Below are 17,400 nucleotides of genomic sequence, written 5' to 3'. Positions count from 1 at the left end.
CCGGTTTAGTGTTTGTGTTTTATTATTTTGTTTGTTTTTTAGTCCTTAGATTGTATTCCACCTTTAGCTGGTCCGAGTGTATACGGGCCTCAATTACTCAATTTATTGGGTAATTTAATGCTATTTCTTCTATTTCAAAAAAAAATAATCCTTATATTTTTTATTAAAAAAAATAGTGGTTCAACCATCAAATTAATAGATGAACCGGTTCAACTAAAAATTTCAGTCTTTCAATTCAATTTTGGTTCGGTTCTGATAACATTGCTCAAGTTAAAAACTAAAAATGAGATCAGAGCCGTACATCACAATTTAGATATTGTAGTGATGTAAAATATTGGCAGTTAGTATGAAGCGGATTAACCAAAGCTTATTAGCTTTGGGCTTACTGCAGAACTGTCCTGGCATATGAAAGTAGCCCTACCCATTTGGTAAATTACCATTTTAACTGAAGCCACTTATTATTTTAAAATTTAAACATTTGTTAAAAATTGGAAAATCAAAGATCCATAATAATTTGATTAGTGGACACTTGGAAAACTCATTATTTACTTTTTTTTTACTAGATTAAAAAAATTATCGGACATTGGAAAAATAAAATAAATTCATAACAGGTTGCTTTTCCTTTTGTAATTTATTGTGAACATAGGGGTAGTTAGGGAATCACAAGCACATAGAACGATTATTTTCTTCTTCTTCGTCTGTGAGTTTTCAATTTCGTGGCATCAACACTCGCACAGTCGAACTTTATCAGGCTCTCTTCTCTCATGGCGACCTCTTTCGCTCCCGTTTCGTTCGCAGGTAATAGTTATGTATGCGCTATCATTGTATTGTGTATTTAAGAAATCTAATTCCGTGATTTAGTTTCTACGGCTCTGATATATTCTCTGCTGTGCTTGTCTTATTAAATCTCTGGTTACTGAGATTTCAGTACCTCCTTGTGAGATTTTTTTTTTCTTTCTATTTGAATGTAAAGTTTGGTATGCATGTCAATTGTTTGGATGGCTCTTATTTAGGATAGAATTGAAAAATTAAGTAGTGGATCAAGAAAGTATTGGAATCCGATTGAAAACATAGTTCTATTTGATTTTGGATAAAAATGATGAGATTGTGATGAGGTGTGTGGATTCTTCTCTAGTTATAATCTTTCTTCATATTGTGACGCTAAATCTTTTATTTTCTGGTATACAAACGAAACATTGGAAATGGGAAATGGATATATATGGCCAAGTGATTGATCATTTGACTAGGAGAATAGGGTTTGGGAACACTTCTACTGTGGGGTCCTGGGGGAGGCTTGGGACAGTTGAACGACCAATTTTCGGCAAGTCTTACAGAGTTTATGTAATTGATTTGGGGTTCAGAATTTGGTGTGTATGATGTCAAAATGAAACATAAGGCTTTTTTTGTGGTATAGGTAAAAAAAATTATTTCAAATTAGCTGATTTGGTTGCTAAATTAAGAATGCTCTAACTCAGGTCTTTAATTTTCTACCTTTGTCGATTATACACATGGTGTGCATCTTTTTGAATTTTCTTTTTATTCGAATAGTAGAAGTTATTTGGTTCTTTTTCGAGTTAGACAAATTTCAGCGTAGTGCCCCTTGCCTTTTGCTATTGTAGTGTACTTAATTATAGATATGCATTAAAAGAACAGTCAATCAAGGTGGGTAAAAGAATTATAATCAGATAAATTCTGGACTATTTCATTTTTGTTTTTATTGCTTTGCAGTATGCAATTGAGTGATTTTTTCTCAAGTTGGAAATAAAAGTGAATGTAGATGTATGTATGTGCATTAGAAGAGAAAATTGTTAATACATTCAAAAAGAGAATGCACTAATCTTTCAGTTGCCACTTATTATCAGCAAAAACGAAAGTGACAAAGGTCAAACGTGAGATTATTATAAAAAATGAACTTGGATTCCTGGCTTCCTCAACAATTTTTTTTTTATTTTCATTGCTCAGAGCGTGGTTTTTAATCAGAAGACCTTGTTAAAGAAGAATTCTTATACCCAGGCAATTGCTCTTTCTTTTTGTATAGGTGGATCTCAGCTCAAAGTATCTGGATGTTGGTCCACGAAGTCAAATTCATTTCTGGGGCCTTCAAGACTGATGGTTCAGAAGAAATCAAGTAAATTGGGACGCAAACACAACTTATCAGTTCAAGCAGAATACAGGTATTTCTTTTTGATGTCTGGAAATCAATATTTGTAACACATGCTGAACTGATTTTTCATTTGGCTTTAAGAAGTAAAAAAACCTCAAAAAGCATGTCATGTTGTGTTTTCTGTGATGAATTGAAAATTAGGTAGTGGGTCAAGAACGTATTTGAATGCCATAGTTCCATTTGATTTTTGATAAAAACGATGAGATCATGATATGGTTTGTGGATTTTTCACGTATTAATATCTTCATATTTAGAAGTTTATCTTCTATTTTCTGGTATTCGAAGGAAAATTTGGAAAATATATAATATGCTAGTCTTTTTTTCTCCTGATAACAATTTGTGTTATTTGATATACATATTACATATTATTCTTGGGTTATTTTAAATTTTTAAACACATCTCCTTGATGTTTTATTAGCATATATTCTTCTTGGCCATCTTGAAGTCCATTTAATTAGGGGTAGGCAAAAATTGGGTGATTATTACCCTGTGTTTCTTTTGCTGCGGGGAACATGTCTGGGATAGAATTTTGGCTTGATATATGGTGTTCAACACTTCCTTTACTCTGTTTAGTTTGTTTAATGCTTAACTTGTCGATTTCCTTTGGCTAAAGCCAGTCAGCAGAGAATGTTTATGAGGTTTTTTTCCTTAAAAAAATATTTCGCGTTATGATAGGCTTGTATTTAGAAAGTTCTTGAGCATCCTCCCAAAAAGAGGTTGTTTTTTCAGAGTTCTACTAAGCCTTTTTTGTTCCCTCTGAGTTCTCCTTGACGAAGGTATTTTTGTGTAGTATTTGTACCATGCTAGACTGGGGGTGTTTTCCCACTTGTCTTGTATTGGTAATTATAAAGATTTAATCATCCACATAGCCCTCTTCCCTTTCCTCCTAATGAAAAGGAACGAAAGCAATTAAACTTTTTCAATGGTGTGTCATGTGTGCTTCAGCCAGCCTGACTTGAGCGAGAATATTTTTAAGAATTGTATGATACTCAAATATGAGGTTAAATATTCTTATTCATTAGAGTACTCTACTACTTTATTCAATAGAATCTGGTGTTTGCTCGGCCAGCATGACTTACCATTGGAGCAATGGTCACATGTAGTGTTTGTTTTTCTGTATGAAGCTTGTATGAGTTTTTTTTTTTTTCACTCTTGCTGCTAAGTTGGTAATCTCCTCAATCCTCATTAAAGTAATCTATTTCCTTTCGCAGTGAATATTATTTTATATCTATTTGTTCTCATCTTATTTATCAACTCTGTTATGTGCAGTGATGGTAGTAGGGGTGGAGGTGGTGATTTTATTGCTGGTTTTCTCCTAGGAGGTGCTATTTTTGGAACTTTAGCATATGTCTTTGCTCCCCAGGTGATTGAATAGCTCACTTGAAGCACTCGCAATATCCTGCAACAAGTAGTTAATGAACTCTAATAGTGATTGCACTTTACATAAGAGGGGTTGCGATGGCCTCTGTGCAGTCAATTATGCGCACTAAGCATAGTTCTTATCATGTGCATGTAGTGATCTAAAATAATTAATGCAATGACTTTTGCATATCCATGAGTATAAGGACATGAATTCTTGATTTTCACACGTTGCTCAAGTTGTGTTTATGTTTCTAGGGCTATGCATCGGTTGGATGGGATAAGTTTTGAAGCTATGCAAGACCAATCAGTTGATTGTTGGATTGATAAATTTCAAATCACCAAATAAAATTAATATATATCCAGGCCAATCTAACCTCTTGAATTTCTGGTTGGTTTTGTTTGTCAAAATTAAGTGCTTGTTCGGCATCCCAGGAGGAGCTAGTTTAAAGACAAAATTAGCATAATAGTAATTTCAAGTACAAAGGATTTTTCTACACATTTTCTTTTAAGATAAAATTGGCACATATTGATTATGACTTACATGAACTGTGTGCACGGTACTTTAAATTTGCTAGATCTTGAAAGGCATTTGTTTCAATGGCCCATCATTGAAGTCTCACGGTTTCACCTGTGCATGGGGAAAGAAAAGCTGTTGAGATACTATTAGATGTAATATTTTGTCAATTTTCCGATGGGGTTGAGTTTTGTATAGTCATATGTTATATTAATTGTTTTGAGGCCTGGTTTATGCTGTAGTTTATGGTACAACTATGCATGTGATCTTGTTCTATTTATTTCAGATAAGAAGATCACTGCTTAATGAAAATGAATATGGGTTTCGTAAGGCCAGGAGGCCGATATACTATGATGAAGGTCTCGAGGTAATTACCATCAGGTCTATTTTGTCATCATGTTTGTTCATTTTATTACCCTGTTTTAATTTGGTATTGCCTTCTATTTGAATGCAGAGAACCCGCCAAACTTTGAACGAGAAAATCAGCCAGCTAAATTCTGCCATTGACAATGTATCTTCACGTTTAAGAGGTGGCAACAATTCGCCGCAGGTGCCCATTGAAACTGATCCCGAGGTGGAAGCTACCATGTGATGTTATGGCTGGTTATAATGATCTGAGGTATGGTACCAGCTGAATCTCTACTTGAAAAAGTTACATCTGAACCATTGGACCTGCATAATGGTTTGCTATTGCCTTTTGTTCTCTGGAAGTAGTGTGGTTGCCCCGCAAATTTACCTTTTGCTTTTCCCTTCATTGATGAACTTATTTTTCATGTGATTATTGGCTTCCTGTAATTGGTTTCCTACTGAATTCTTCTTCAGATCAAAGTTAATCAAGCACTTTCATCAAAAATAATTAATTGGAATTTTATCCATTAAAGCCTTGTTTGTAAGCATGCATGGATGAGGTGAAATCAGTTTACGCGGAGTACCTTCCTCATGGAATGAGGAGAAAAGAAGAAGCTATTTTGAAAACCACGTATGTCAGAGAGTTAACCCGCGATGAACTTCAGCCATCCCGCTGCCCCCACCTACGCCAATTCCTCCGCCGTGCACATGCCCAATGTACCCCCGTCTGCCATTTTACCACCCATCCACAACCGTGGATCTATTCTTTCCAACATATTTACCATACCAACCACCTCTGTCCCCACCCCCACCCCCACACCGTCCCTTCCGTACCATCATTTTCTTTACTCTCAAGTTGTATTAGAATAATCTAAGGTTATCGACAAAAGACAATGAGATCGAAAATGACTACCAATCAGGGTAGATTTATATATATATATATATATATATATATATATATATTCATTGTTTTCATACATCGATGATAAAGTAAAAGTAACTGAACATAACAAAACCCAGAAAACTTATTTGTAAAATCCAGAAAATTTCATAATCAAACAGCAGAAGAAGATGTGACAAAAACATGAATCTGGTCCAGGAAACTTAAATGCTGCGGCCTATCTTTCCTCTTCACATACCCTTTTGCTTCCTTCTCCGAATACTCCCCAAGCCCTCTCTTTCCGTTCCTCCTCCATATCTCCGCCGCGTAACTCCTGTGAGCATAATACGCCTCTACCCAGACGCTCTCGTTCCCACAATTCTCTCCATCGTCATTATTACCAGTGGGCCTCACCTCGATGGGCAATCGCTCGTAGTGGCCACGAGTGGTGCCCTCGAGTTCATCAAGTCGGGAGAAGCCGCGGGCGGAGACGGCGTAGAGCTCCCCGGAGACAGTGCGGGAACCAGGGACGCCTGGGAAATTGAGGAGGAAAGGGACCTTGTAGGGCCCGCACACAAGGGGGTATTTCTCTACGGTTCGGTATGTGCCCTTGAAGACGGCGTCTCCGGTTCGCATGAGATCCTGTAAAAGCGTGTGATTCCAGAAGCCTCGCTTCAAGGTCCCGTACGTGAATACCAGATGAGTCTGAGCTTTTGTTGTTGTTGTGGCGTCTTCGGATTCAGATCCTCCATTTTCAATGCCCATATTTTGGATCTGACGAAGAAGAAGAAGAGTTGTTGAGGGAGAGAGAACGCGTGTGCGCGTATGCAACTGTCTATTGATTGGAGACCACCTACATATACGGTGTTTAAATACCAAAATGGGGTATCTTCGATAAAAACTAAAAACTATGCATATATGTCGAAATGATATTATGTGTACTAAAAGTGTGGATTAATTTTATGGAAGCCCGGGTCCCACTGTAATACCTGTTTTGAACATTAAAAATTTTTATTTTTATTTTTAAAAATTATAAATATGTAGTGTTCATCGCAACGAACACAATGATATATTTTTTGTTAGAAATTAAAAACTATGCATATATATTGAAATGATATTATGTGGACTAAAAGTATCGATCAATTTTATAGATTTATTTTTCAATTATAGATATGATGAATCTAACAATAAATGTGTGGTCCTCATTTTTATTGTATTTTATTACAATCATTCGATAACAAATAATATATTTAGAATTTAAAAAAAAAAAGATTTCAAGGACATGGCTCCCGTACCCCCCTCACTAAGTTTCGCTCCTTAATATCCAATATTAGTTCCATCCATGAACTCAAGATCTCATAATCTCTCGAGTTTACACGATTTGACCTTAGAGAAATTCACCTATTAAATTAGATGTTTTTATGGGATAATATTAATTTAATGGGACCTGAATGCATATTATCCTATGTCATAATATATATATATATATATATATATATATATATATATGTATATGCATATGTCATGCCAAAGCAAGAAACATTCCACATCATTGTTTCTTTTTCTATTTACAAAAAGCAAGAAAACAACAAAACATGCCCAATCAGTGTTTTTTGGCTTTTATTGATGAAAAAAAAACAAGAGCAGTTTTTGATGCGCACGCAGTTGTTTATAGGACCCCTCCAATGAAATATAATTAATTAATTCAAAGCCAATATGGTGCACCTTCTATATATATATATATAGATACACAAGTAAATATGGTGGCCACTAATTAATTTAAAGGACTTTATTCTCTATCTTTTCACGGATCTAACTTGTGTAACGTGATTTACAAACTCATTTCAAAGTGCCCGTGCAACCGGTTGAAAGCTGTGTTACCGAGCGTTGTGTCTGAACTCAGAGTACATTTCCTCCAAGCCAGCTTATCTCGAACAAATAATATTTGGGTGTGCAAATAAAATCACTCTAGATAAAATGTCTCCGTCCTTGTACCAAACTTTTTGATAAAAAAACCTAACAATCTCCACCTCATCAAAAAATTCTATAACTTTCGCTATATCATCGTTTTCACTGACAGTCTTACTTCACCCAAAATAGTATATCCATTCAGAATTCACCATTCCAAGATTCTCCTTCCGGCACATGTTGAAAAAATCTATTGAAAATTATGATGCAACCCCCACGCTTGGCTTTCTTAGGAATTCCGCAGCCCCTCAACATACATTTCCATCACAGACCTTGCATTACCGCCAAGTCAATGCCCGTGTACCCGCTATCAGTAACACATCATCTTCCATGGTACTAACGACATGCAACGAGGATGTCCTGCCCTTTAGAGAGCATCACCTACATCTTCTGTTGAAAACGCATTGTTACCTTCATCGAAGTGACTTGCTGAATCAGCTCCACCTTGATGACAAATTGACAATCCCTCTTGAGGTGCCCATACTTTCCACACCTCGAGTACTCCAAGTTTTGCTTCATGGAACCTTTAGCTTGGTACAATAGGTACCGAACGACCCTAGAATCCGTCTGAGAGACAGCCCGGATTAACTTTTAAAACACTACAAAAGTAGGGGAGAGAGATTCTTTAGAGTTTCAACTTGTTCATAATTAGTATTTTATTAGTAACAACCGGCGGAGAATTAAAATAAAGGCAATTGGGAAAACATTATACAAAACAATCAAAGGAAAGTCAATTTTTCTCCTCTTTTTGGAAGCTTTTATTAAAATTTTATACAATTTGTTCATTAAATTAAGTTCTTGTGTTTCATGACGTTATGACAAAACCTAAGATTATACAATACCCCAGTAAGTTATATATAGGAGACATTAACACGTAAACAATAAATTATTCTTCCTGTTTCCTGCTACCAACGTTGAGTTCTTCGACAAACCATTACTCCCACCACTCAGGTTTCTCTCTTCAGAGAAAAGTTTCTCGATAACTTCAAAAAAAATTATTTTCCTTCCCATGAATCAAAATTGGTTTCATGTATTCATAGGAAGATGGAAAAGACCATATCAACCACAAAGTTATATCCTCATCATCCGTCTTCACTACAACAAACTTCAATTCCTAGACGATCCCGTTGAGAACAACACTAAAGTGATTTGAAATTGTTGTACGTTCAACCATACACAGTGTGTGAAACTGTTTCTTCAAATACACTTGGCTTGAAATACCCTTCGACTGGTACAATTCTTCAAGGTTTTCTCAATTGAGGTAAGGGAGTGAGCACAAATTTTACTCAGCAGTAATCTATTCAGTGACAAGCCAAATACTTTTTTTTTCGACCTATAAACTAATTTGATCTCGCTACGGAAGCAAAATACACACCTCACTCTTCCATTTAATGGGTCCTTTGGCTGGGTATTATGAGTGCATCTGCATCATCATCCTATTATGGATTCTTTACCAACTGTTCTCCGCTCTTGGCGAGAGAACACAACTATATGTAATAACATTTTTTTCATCAAATTGGTGGCAAATGTATCGCCAGTATATCAAGAAATACAATTGCAATGTACAGAATTTAAGTTATGTTCAAATTCAGGAATTATGATCAGATTGAAAAGAATGGCTAAAGAAACAAAATGGGGCAAGGAAACCGACTACAAGCTTGAAATATGATCGGAACTGGAATCTGTTCGTGCCTTTGAAGTCTCGAAATGGAATGTCATCGACTTTGCTAGCTCCACAGCATCGTGCACCCTGAGTCGAGTCCCCTGTTGGCCAACGACAGTGGCTGCAACTCTCGCTGCCAACGTTCCCATTCCTTTTAAATCTGATGCACCACGTAGTACTCCATACAGGATGCCAGCCGCATATGCATCACCAGCACCGCAAGTGTCAACCGGTACACAAGGAGAAGGGGGAATATAAACAGCTTCTCCTCTCACACCAATGTAAGAGCCTTCTGGCCCATCGGTAACCGAGACTAGAGGAACAAAGTGGCTTAGATACCTAGTTGCTGAAATTGTGCTTTCCTTGGGGGCAAAATGACAGAATGCTCTCGCTTCATCACTGTTTGTAAACACAATGTCGGCATAGTTCCCTACAATTTCCCTGAGCGATAAAAGAGAGAAAAGGGCATTTTAGATCAGTGAATTTGTCCAGCAGTACTTAGCAAGACAAATAACTATAACATGGGTCGCAAACTAAAGAAATTAAAGCCCTACACTTTATTCTGGAGGACAGATTTAAAAATTGCATTGGTCTTCAAATCACAATGAAAAGACTGAGATTGTCAAAATATTCTGTGCTATTTTACTGTCATACAAACTAATAAAACTTCAGCATAAATATGCAGGTTCCTTGTCAATGCTTGTTCGCGAGTTCTCTGAAATCGCAACACAATCCCAAAACTTTCAAAATTTTGTTAGCTTCTTCCAAGGACCAATGCAACCATAAAATGCAGATGCAACCTAGATCATTAACTCTATATGACAAGGACTAAAGTTCCAATACTGGAATTGTAACTCCATGTAAAATAAGTAAATGAATAATGCATTAAAGTCATGCAGGAAGGAAATAAGCAAATTCCTGGAGATAATAACGCTACAAGCTACATGCACCTCGTGCTTAGGAATCACTGGAGAATAGGAGCCTCTGATGGTTTACGCATGAAAAGTGAACCAAAAGGCACAGGGAAGAGTTCACTCTATGTCTTCAAAACAAGGAAAAATGGTTCTCACGGGATGATTGCCAGAATTCTACAGTAAGAACTTCGCAAATAAAATTCTTCTACAGCTGCCAGAGAAACAGGGTAAAAGAGGGGTCCTCCCAAAACTCCTAGGTTAGGGTTCCCTTGGTATGACCAACCACCACTAAACAGTGACATTGAGCAAAAACTTTTTTATCTAATCTATCCAAACACAGTGTTGGAAAAAAAAATTCATGATGCTAAATCCACTTAACATACAATTAATGGCCAAAAAATTGTATTGAGTACACTTGACCAAATGAAGTAATATCTTACCAGAAATCATCATAGTGTTTCTCGATGCAGGTCATATCAGATGCTGTGACTGCAACCAGCGCACCGTTCCTGCGTGCTTCTTCACAAGCTTTGGTAATCGTTTTAATGGTATCAGGAAATTCAAATAAATAGCCTTCAACAACCAGTATATTCGTTTTTGAAATAATGCTTGCCAAGCTTGAATCATAGCTAAGAATTGATGATGTACCCTGACCTCATAGAAAAAATCAACTCAGAAACCAAAACAAAGGCAAAAGTAAATTACGAAACTTAAAAGTTCCACTGGAATATACTTTTATTTGATTTGCATACGAACAAAAACCATATACCAAGGCAGTGGGTATTCTTTTTTCTTTCAATAAAGGAGACCAAGAGATGCTGCATAATTAGTTGCATTATGCCTTCTAATACCAACAGGGGAAAACATGGAACAAGCATGAGCCAAAACATAATTAGTTGCATTGCGGTCATTTTCTCTGATGAGAACATCTCTCCCGAGTTAATTAAAATTGGAGCCACATATTTTGCAAAATAGACACTCATCTTCAGGCCAAAAGAAGGGGTAAAACAGCCTCCTTAATGGGATCTCTTTTTTTGTTCAATCATCTAGGTAGATATATGAATCATGAGAAGCATGAACAGAACAATAAGTAAGTTCCCTAAATAGCATAGCAATACTGAATACTGTGACTAATAGAGTGGGAATCCAGGAAAGAATCAAGCGCAGAAGTCAGAACCTTCAGCTCTAAGATAATCTAAATTTTCAACTCATATTATCACTTTCATTCAGTTTGCAGTTACTCATGAACAGCCAGCTACAAAGGGATAGGGTAAGTTCTTCATTTTCCTTCAATTTTAAATTACACCAATTTTCCAAAGATCATAAAATTCCTCATACACGACAGATGGTTTTCCTGTTGTCATTGTTTAACCACAATTTGATTAGCTACCACAGAAAAGATAATGAAAGAATTCTACATAATGGAGATAATCAAAATATAATGAACAAATAACATAAGAAAAGAACAATTACAAGTATGCCCCAAAAGAGCTATTTTGATCCCCTGCAGTTCCCAGTTCCTCCAATACCTTAGTATTTCACAAAAAAAGGTTTGAATAGCTCTTTTCCCTCTTTTAATCAAATTCAAATATTTTGACATGGATAAATCCAAATGCTTAGATGTGGAATTGTAAGGAATAGAAGGGAGTAAATTTGCAGGAAATCTAGATCTGCTCATTTTTCCCATAATTGGAAAACTATTGTTCCATGGGATATTGAATTCTAATTTCCATTGTTACCTATTACATTGAAAGCAACAAAATCATATGACAAATGGTCAAAGAAGTGACAATAGGTAAGAAAGAGTAGAAATTTCAGCTTCACAAAATAAAATATCAGTTCATGGCTATACGTAACTATAGAGACAGACAAACCATTTGTTCAGTTGTACATTCAACGATGAGCAATATGCTGCTAACACAAATTTTGAAAAGAAAAAAACGAAAATAACAAAGGCAAAGAAAAAAATCAAAGACAGAAATCGTAGCGAACTCAATTTAGGATTTACAATGACTTTCACTCAAAATAGGTGTTACCTGATATGCAAGCATCGTACGCTGAGCATCTGGAGTTGTGAGAACTATCACTGTGCCCGTCGTCCCATCCTTTACAGCATCAGATAGAAAATTCACATTCGCCCGACGAAGTTTTGATCTACGGAACACATCAAAGGTAAAGATTTCGACTTACCACGGTAGCTGAAATTCAAGTCAAAATTTTCTCAAAGAAGGTATACTTCCTAGGGTATACTAGTGATTTTGATAGTAATGCAGTTCTACTCTCTCTCTACCTCTCTCCCTCTCTCTCTCATTCGGGAAGGGATTAAGTCCTTGAGCAATTGGGTTGAACCAGAAAAGGCTTAATTGCATCTTATGAAAAGGAAAAATAAGCAAAATATTTTATTCATTTATATGTGGATATTGAGCTCTGGTGCAAGGCTTTGAGACTAAATGTTTTGCTTCACTTTTTGCCAGGACATGCCTTTGCTACATAGATTTGTAAGGGAAAATGGGTAGATTTGTAAATTCTAAGGGAAAATGGATAGATTTGTAAGGAAAAATGGAAGCAGCGACACCAGAAAATTGCTTTTTCCAGCAATATGACTCTTTGTTCATATGCCATTAATTATATAAAATGAAAAGGAAAGATAACAGGCTGACCTCCTCATGTTACCTTCTTTTTCTCCTCTAGCTTACTAATTACTATATGATATTGACACAGCAAAACTAGATATTATGAGTGAAAAGTGCAGAAACACAATGTTCTTCTTAGGGTGAAATTTCAACAAAGCAAGCATTTTATTAACATCAGCACTTCCACAATATGAAGCAGCTCCACAAGATAAGTCTTTTCGAAAAAAGACACCAATGACATATATGGTATAATATTTATTCATCCTCATCCCTTAGAATTTAATCACCTAGAGTGTCACAGACAAGGAGTCCTCTCATCTGCACCTTCATGACTAAACAAGCTAAAATAACAAATGAAAACTAAGCGAGAACAATATAGCATGGAGTTTGACCTGTAGAATCCACCTAGTGGATCGCTCCCCACACTGCCTGCCATGGCTATATTCAAGACAGGCCCTCCAATGGGTTTACATCCAAGCCTTGACAAGGCCACAAGGGTGTTGGAAAGCGATCCACCGGCAGCGGCCTTGTAGCTGCAACCATCCATAGCCTGCAAGACTGTACCCCTCTCCTCATGATTTACAACCTTTCTGGTTCCTTTCTCTAACCCCAATCTCTCCAGAAACTCAACATCGACCATACCAGAAAAGTCTACCTGTAATATATAGTAACAGAGAGCAAGTGAAAGGTTAGATCTTGCTTGCAAACCAGACAAGCACTTTAGGAGAATAATGTAAATATAGTTAAGCAACCTCCAAAGCTTCATACAAGAAGGTCAAATAAAGTTGGTGCACAATGTGATGCTGTTGGAAGACATATAACTGCTTATTGTATTAAAACATTTCAGAAGTCACGAAATAGTGAACAAATAATGATCATAACCAAAACGTTTCCGTCTAAACTGGAATATTAACCAGATATTACATGAAGAAAATGGTGCACATTAATTACAAAGAGCTAAGATTCAACAGTTTGCTAAAGTTCCTCTGTACATAAAAATTGATGTTAGTTTACCCTGTTTAGGTCAGCGACTCAGCGGTTAGAGCATAACATTTGTAATGCAATAGTCATCGGACTTTTCCGTCTAAACTGGAATATCAAGCAGATATTACATGAAAAAATGGTCGAACAAAATCAACACTGCTAAATAATTGGTGATAAGAATACTAAAAACAAACAAAATGAGTGGCAAAGCCTTCTTTGCGAACACTAATTTCCCATGGTCAAACCCAGCAACAAGAAGATGTAATGACAAATAGTCGACGTTGGCTCCAAGAAGTAAAACATTATTTGGGGTGCACCATTGAATTCTCCTTCACAACTCAATTCAATTAAAACCTACACCCTGTACCAATCCTTTCCCAAAACTCTTTAACCCAACCTTAATAATACCATAGACGAGTATCTTATTTCCTCTTCCTGTCACGAAGTACAATAATTATATCAACAATATCTATTGACAGATAGAAATGTACGCCAGGACTTTGAAAGGGCCAGGAAGATCACTTCTTCAGGAACAAAATTGCGCGAGTGGTACAAGTATCTGGCTCCTGCGCCAATTACAGAAACCCTTAACACCCCCCCAATACCCAAAAACAAATGATCTTATATCCTTCTCCACAAGCTTTCTAGGACTGAATTTTAAAAATACAATACAAGAAAGAGAAGAAATTACCATGGCTTGGCCAAGACCCAAAACATCCCATCTCTCAGGCAGAACAGAAGTGGGGCTTAAATGCCCTATTTCTTGCTCCCCTTCTTCTTCCTCCTCCTCCTCTTCAGTGCCACTTCCATCATCACCTGCTTCTGCCTGAATTTCCTCGCTTCCTTTCTCTACATCTCCTCCAGTATCACCTCTAAATCTAGAGAAAGAACACACCCTGGAGTACCCATCTCGTGACTTTTGCATAGGAGAAAAAACAGACCTCTCTGTGGCCCTACAGTGCCAAGAAACAAAAGCTCTTGGGGCAGTGGTGGTGGTGGAGCAATCCCCATATAAAGAAGAGCGGGAATGAAGAATGAGAAGAGGAGAAGAAGATGGAGAGGTGGTGGTGATGTGAAAAGGAGATAAATTAGGGGGAGAGAGGAGAGATAGAGACGACATGTGCGTGGTATCGATGCTATAATTATATAAAAATTAGATGGGTTGGTTTGTTTTTCTCAGAAGTATGATTACTTTGAAGAGGATGGAGATGGGTGCATCTCCTCCATCCACAGAATGAAGAGTCGAACCAGAGACTTTTGCTTTGCTTTCTCTCTTTCTGGTGCTGTATGGGCAAATGGAGGATAAAATGGAGATCGGAGACCTCAGACCTCTCTTCGTAATCTTCTACCAGCCGACCCTTTTATTTCTAGTTACTAACCTTTGTTGTTTAGATGAACGGCCGAGATTAGTATTTAGATACACCGAAAAAAAACCGAACTCCAGAGTCAGAAGAGACAGGAGCCGGTCCGGTCCCCATAGTCCATAGAAAAAAAGGGAAAAAGGGCTCTAAAATCGAACCTTAATCTCAACCGTTAGTTAAGTCGACTTAAAGCAAATGTCATGTTTTTAAAATAAGGCCTCCGTTATCACGAGAGAAGAGATGTGTATATATAAGGCTCATTTGGTGCACCATTTTGGTGGACAATATACTATACCGAGACAATATATTGTTATTGTATTGATACATCAAACGACATTTTTTTCCCCAAACTTTCAGACAATTTTAGGATAATAATATTGCCCTTTTGGACAATTTTCTAACATTTTTATTACAATTTTTCATTTATATCCAATAATTTAATTGATTTTTCGATTTTACTCTTGTGTAAATGAGGGCTTGTAGCAAAGTTTTTATTAATTTATTAATATTAATAAATTATTTATTAAATCTGATAATTATTCAGATGGTATTAATTTATTAAATCTGATAATTATTTATTAAAAAATATAAAATGTTATTATTTAACTAATTTAATAATGTTACTATTTGTATTAGTTATTTGTTTATAATTTATTTTGTTATTTATTTAAATCTGTTACAACTTAAATGTATAATACCCCTGCACATAATTTGTCACAATAATTTTAACACAATATACTACCAGCAAAAGTATAATCAAACACCTACTAGTATTTCAAAAACCACATTTGTTATCATTTATTACCACCATATATACTACCACATTATATGCTACAATATATGTTACTGTCAAAATTGTCTATTAAACGGACCCATAATGTTTTTCTCCCGTAAGACACAAATCACAAACACAAAATGTGAACAATTTTCCTCTCTTGCTTCTCTAACTCGAAGACCTAGCCACCACGAAAAGCAATTTGATGTACCTCTCTTGCACAATTCTCAACTAACGAAATAGCCTCTTCGCTCGACCCAGCCGGACGAAGCAACAATCCTCTGCACTAACTGGACCCAAGAGCAATACATTTAGTTGGTTCTAGGAAGAGATGATGTTCTGTGGTCTCTATTTGGTCTGATATAGAAGAAACAACAGAGAGATTTAGGTGTTAGCCGAAAGAGAAAGACTGAGAGGGAGGGGATGGAGGTCTTCGCGAAAGAGAAAGTGGGGAGGGTCATGTCTATATGCACCCCCCTCGTTATGAATTTGTAAGAATTGGGCCCCCTATGCTTTGTTTTTATCTCATTGCTGGGTCTTCCATTCGTTGACCTACATTTGACTAATACTAGAGTATAAAACGATACAATTTTAACTTAATAAATATTTTTTAAACCAAATAAAAATATTATTTATTAAAATCTCCACAATCATTAATTCATTACTCTAAAACAATCCTAATGATTTTCGGCGACTCTTTATCAGAAAGGTGACTCTTATGTTATATCCAACCATCCATAATTATCATGCATTGTTCATATTGAACTTGATTTTTGTTTTGAACAAAATTTATATTGTTTGGTTTGTAAGACCGATAAAAAAACCTCTTTCACCTATATTACATTATGAACTCATCATTTCCAATCACAACATATATATATATATATATATTACGACACAAAAGGAAGAGTTGGTCCCGTCTCGTTTGGTTGCAAGTCAGCTTCCGGCAACCTACAAATTGCTTTGATTTGATTGGATTTAAATAGTGTTTGTTAAGTAAGGTGAAGGCAAATATCAACCATTGATTTCACATTTAATTTGGATTTTATATGAAGTGTCATTATTAAGCTAGTGGGCTCTATTTGGATTGGACAACATATAAAAAAGGTATGTCTTATTTTTTATTAACCTTCATTCTTGAGATTTAATCAAACAAGTGTAATAAGAATTGATTTTGAATGACCAAATTGATCTTAGTTTTGTCTTGTCCAATTAACCTATTGTGTATTTTTTTTTGTTCTAATATAAAATAATCCATAACATTATTAATGATGATCATAGTTAGATTATTATTTTGTACGGGCTCATAGGTTTACCCAAAACACACTCAAACAATAGTAAATACGAATTCTCATATCATAAAAAATAAATCTCTAATGGGGAATTCAAATTTCTAAGCCAAGGCTTAAAAATTCATTTATGCAATAGTATAAGAGTGAAATGAGAAGTGGAGATCATTACTTTAATTGTGAGATTGAAGTGCGTAAGTTAATATAACTTCTGGGTGTCTGCAGAAGAGAATTTCTATATATACATATATTCTTCTTCTAAATATTCCAATGCGCATTGGCTATATTCGTCATCTAGATGTGTGCGGTGATAAGTGCATACAATATTACTTATATGAGGTATGCAAGGTGTGTTCAGATTTTGTTTTGCAGTTTATTACGTAAGGTTGATTCTTAGCGTGGTTGGGAGCAATACTCTTGTGGTCACACGTTCGGCTTTGACCAAATTTACCCGATTGTGCGCCAACCTGACGACCTGAGTTTAAGCTCATATTGTATGTCTCAAGGACAAACTTCAATGATGTCGTTTTCGGTTATATAAAAAA

At 36.0% G+C, this 17,400-nt stretch overlaps 3 protein-coding genes across 3 annotated transcripts; 1 reads left to right on the top strand and 2 right to left on the bottom strand.

Moving 5' to 3' along the window:
• The first annotated feature begins 665 nt into the window (after positions 1-665).
• Positions 666-4,903, top strand: LOC119996292. The gene is made up of 5 exons (XM_038842876.1): positions 666-798; positions 2,039-2,174; positions 3,434-3,527; positions 4,327-4,407; positions 4,495-4,903. The coding sequence occupies exons 1-5, from the start codon at positions 765-767 to the stop codon at positions 4,630-4,632; spliced, it is 483 nt and encodes a 160-aa protein (XP_038698804.1). The 5' UTR covers positions 666-764; the 3' UTR covers positions 4,633-4,903.
• A 424-nt stretch (positions 4,904-5,327) lies between these two features.
• On the bottom strand, positions 5,328-6,179 carry LOC119997440 (putative gamma-glutamylcyclotransferase At3g02910). The gene has a single exon (XM_038844464.1). The coding sequence runs from the start codon at positions 6,031-6,033 to the stop codon at positions 5,443-5,445; it is 591 nt and encodes a 196-aa protein (XP_038700392.1). The 5' UTR covers positions 6,034-6,179; the 3' UTR covers positions 5,328-5,442.
• Positions 6,180-8,724: 2,545 nt separating this feature from the next.
• On the bottom strand, positions 8,725-14,782 carry LOC119997592 (uncharacterized sugar kinase slr0537). Its single transcript, XM_038844714.1, has 5 exons — positions 14,122-14,782; positions 12,839-13,101; positions 11,850-11,967; positions 10,254-10,462; positions 8,725-9,340 (listed from the first exon to the last, which is right to left on the bottom strand). Exons 1-5 carry the CDS (start codon positions 14,548-14,550, stop codon positions 8,887-8,889), a joined length of 1,473 nt encoding a protein of 490 aa, XP_038700642.1. The 5' UTR covers positions 14,551-14,782; the 3' UTR covers positions 8,725-8,886.
• Between the last annotated feature and the right edge of the window lie 2,618 nt (positions 14,783-17,400).

This window comes from Tripterygium wilfordii, chromosome 4, assembly GCF_013401445.1.
Source record: "Tripterygium wilfordii isolate XIE 37 chromosome 4, ASM1340144v1, whole genome shotgun sequence".
Taxonomy (NCBI): domain Eukaryota; kingdom Viridiplantae; phylum Streptophyta; class Magnoliopsida; order Celastrales; family Celastraceae; genus Tripterygium; species Tripterygium wilfordii.
Note: the sequence above shows the minus strand (reverse complement) of the source record. Positions and strands in the feature narration are given on the sequence as shown.

Coding starts and splice junctions, on each gene's coding strand:
- LOC119996292 (XM_038842876.1), top strand. CDS start 765: ATGGCGACCTCTTTCGCTCCCGTTTCGTTCGCAG. Junction 799..2,038: donor CGCTCCCGTTTCGTTCGCAG/GTAATAGTTATG, acceptor CTTTTTGTATAG/GTGGATCTCAGCTCAAAGTA. Junction 2,175..3,433: donor TCAGTTCAAGCAGAATACAG/GTATTTCTTTTT, acceptor TGTTATGTGCAG/TGATGGTAGTAGGGGTGGAG.
- LOC119997440 (XM_038844464.1), bottom strand. CDS start 6,033: ATGGGCATTGAAAATGGAGGATCTGAATCCGAAGACGCCACAACAACA.
- LOC119997592 (XM_038844714.1), bottom strand. CDS start 14,550: ATGTCGTCTCTATCTCTCCTCTCTCCCCCTAATTTATCTCCTTTTCAC. Junction 10,463..11,849: donor GTACGATGCTTGCATATCAG/GTAACACCTATT, acceptor CTATGAGGTCAG/GGTACATCATCAATTCTTAG. Junction 9,341..10,253: donor AAACACTATGATGATTTCTG/GTAAGATATTAC, acceptor TTTATCGCTCAG/GGAAATTGTAGGGAACTATG.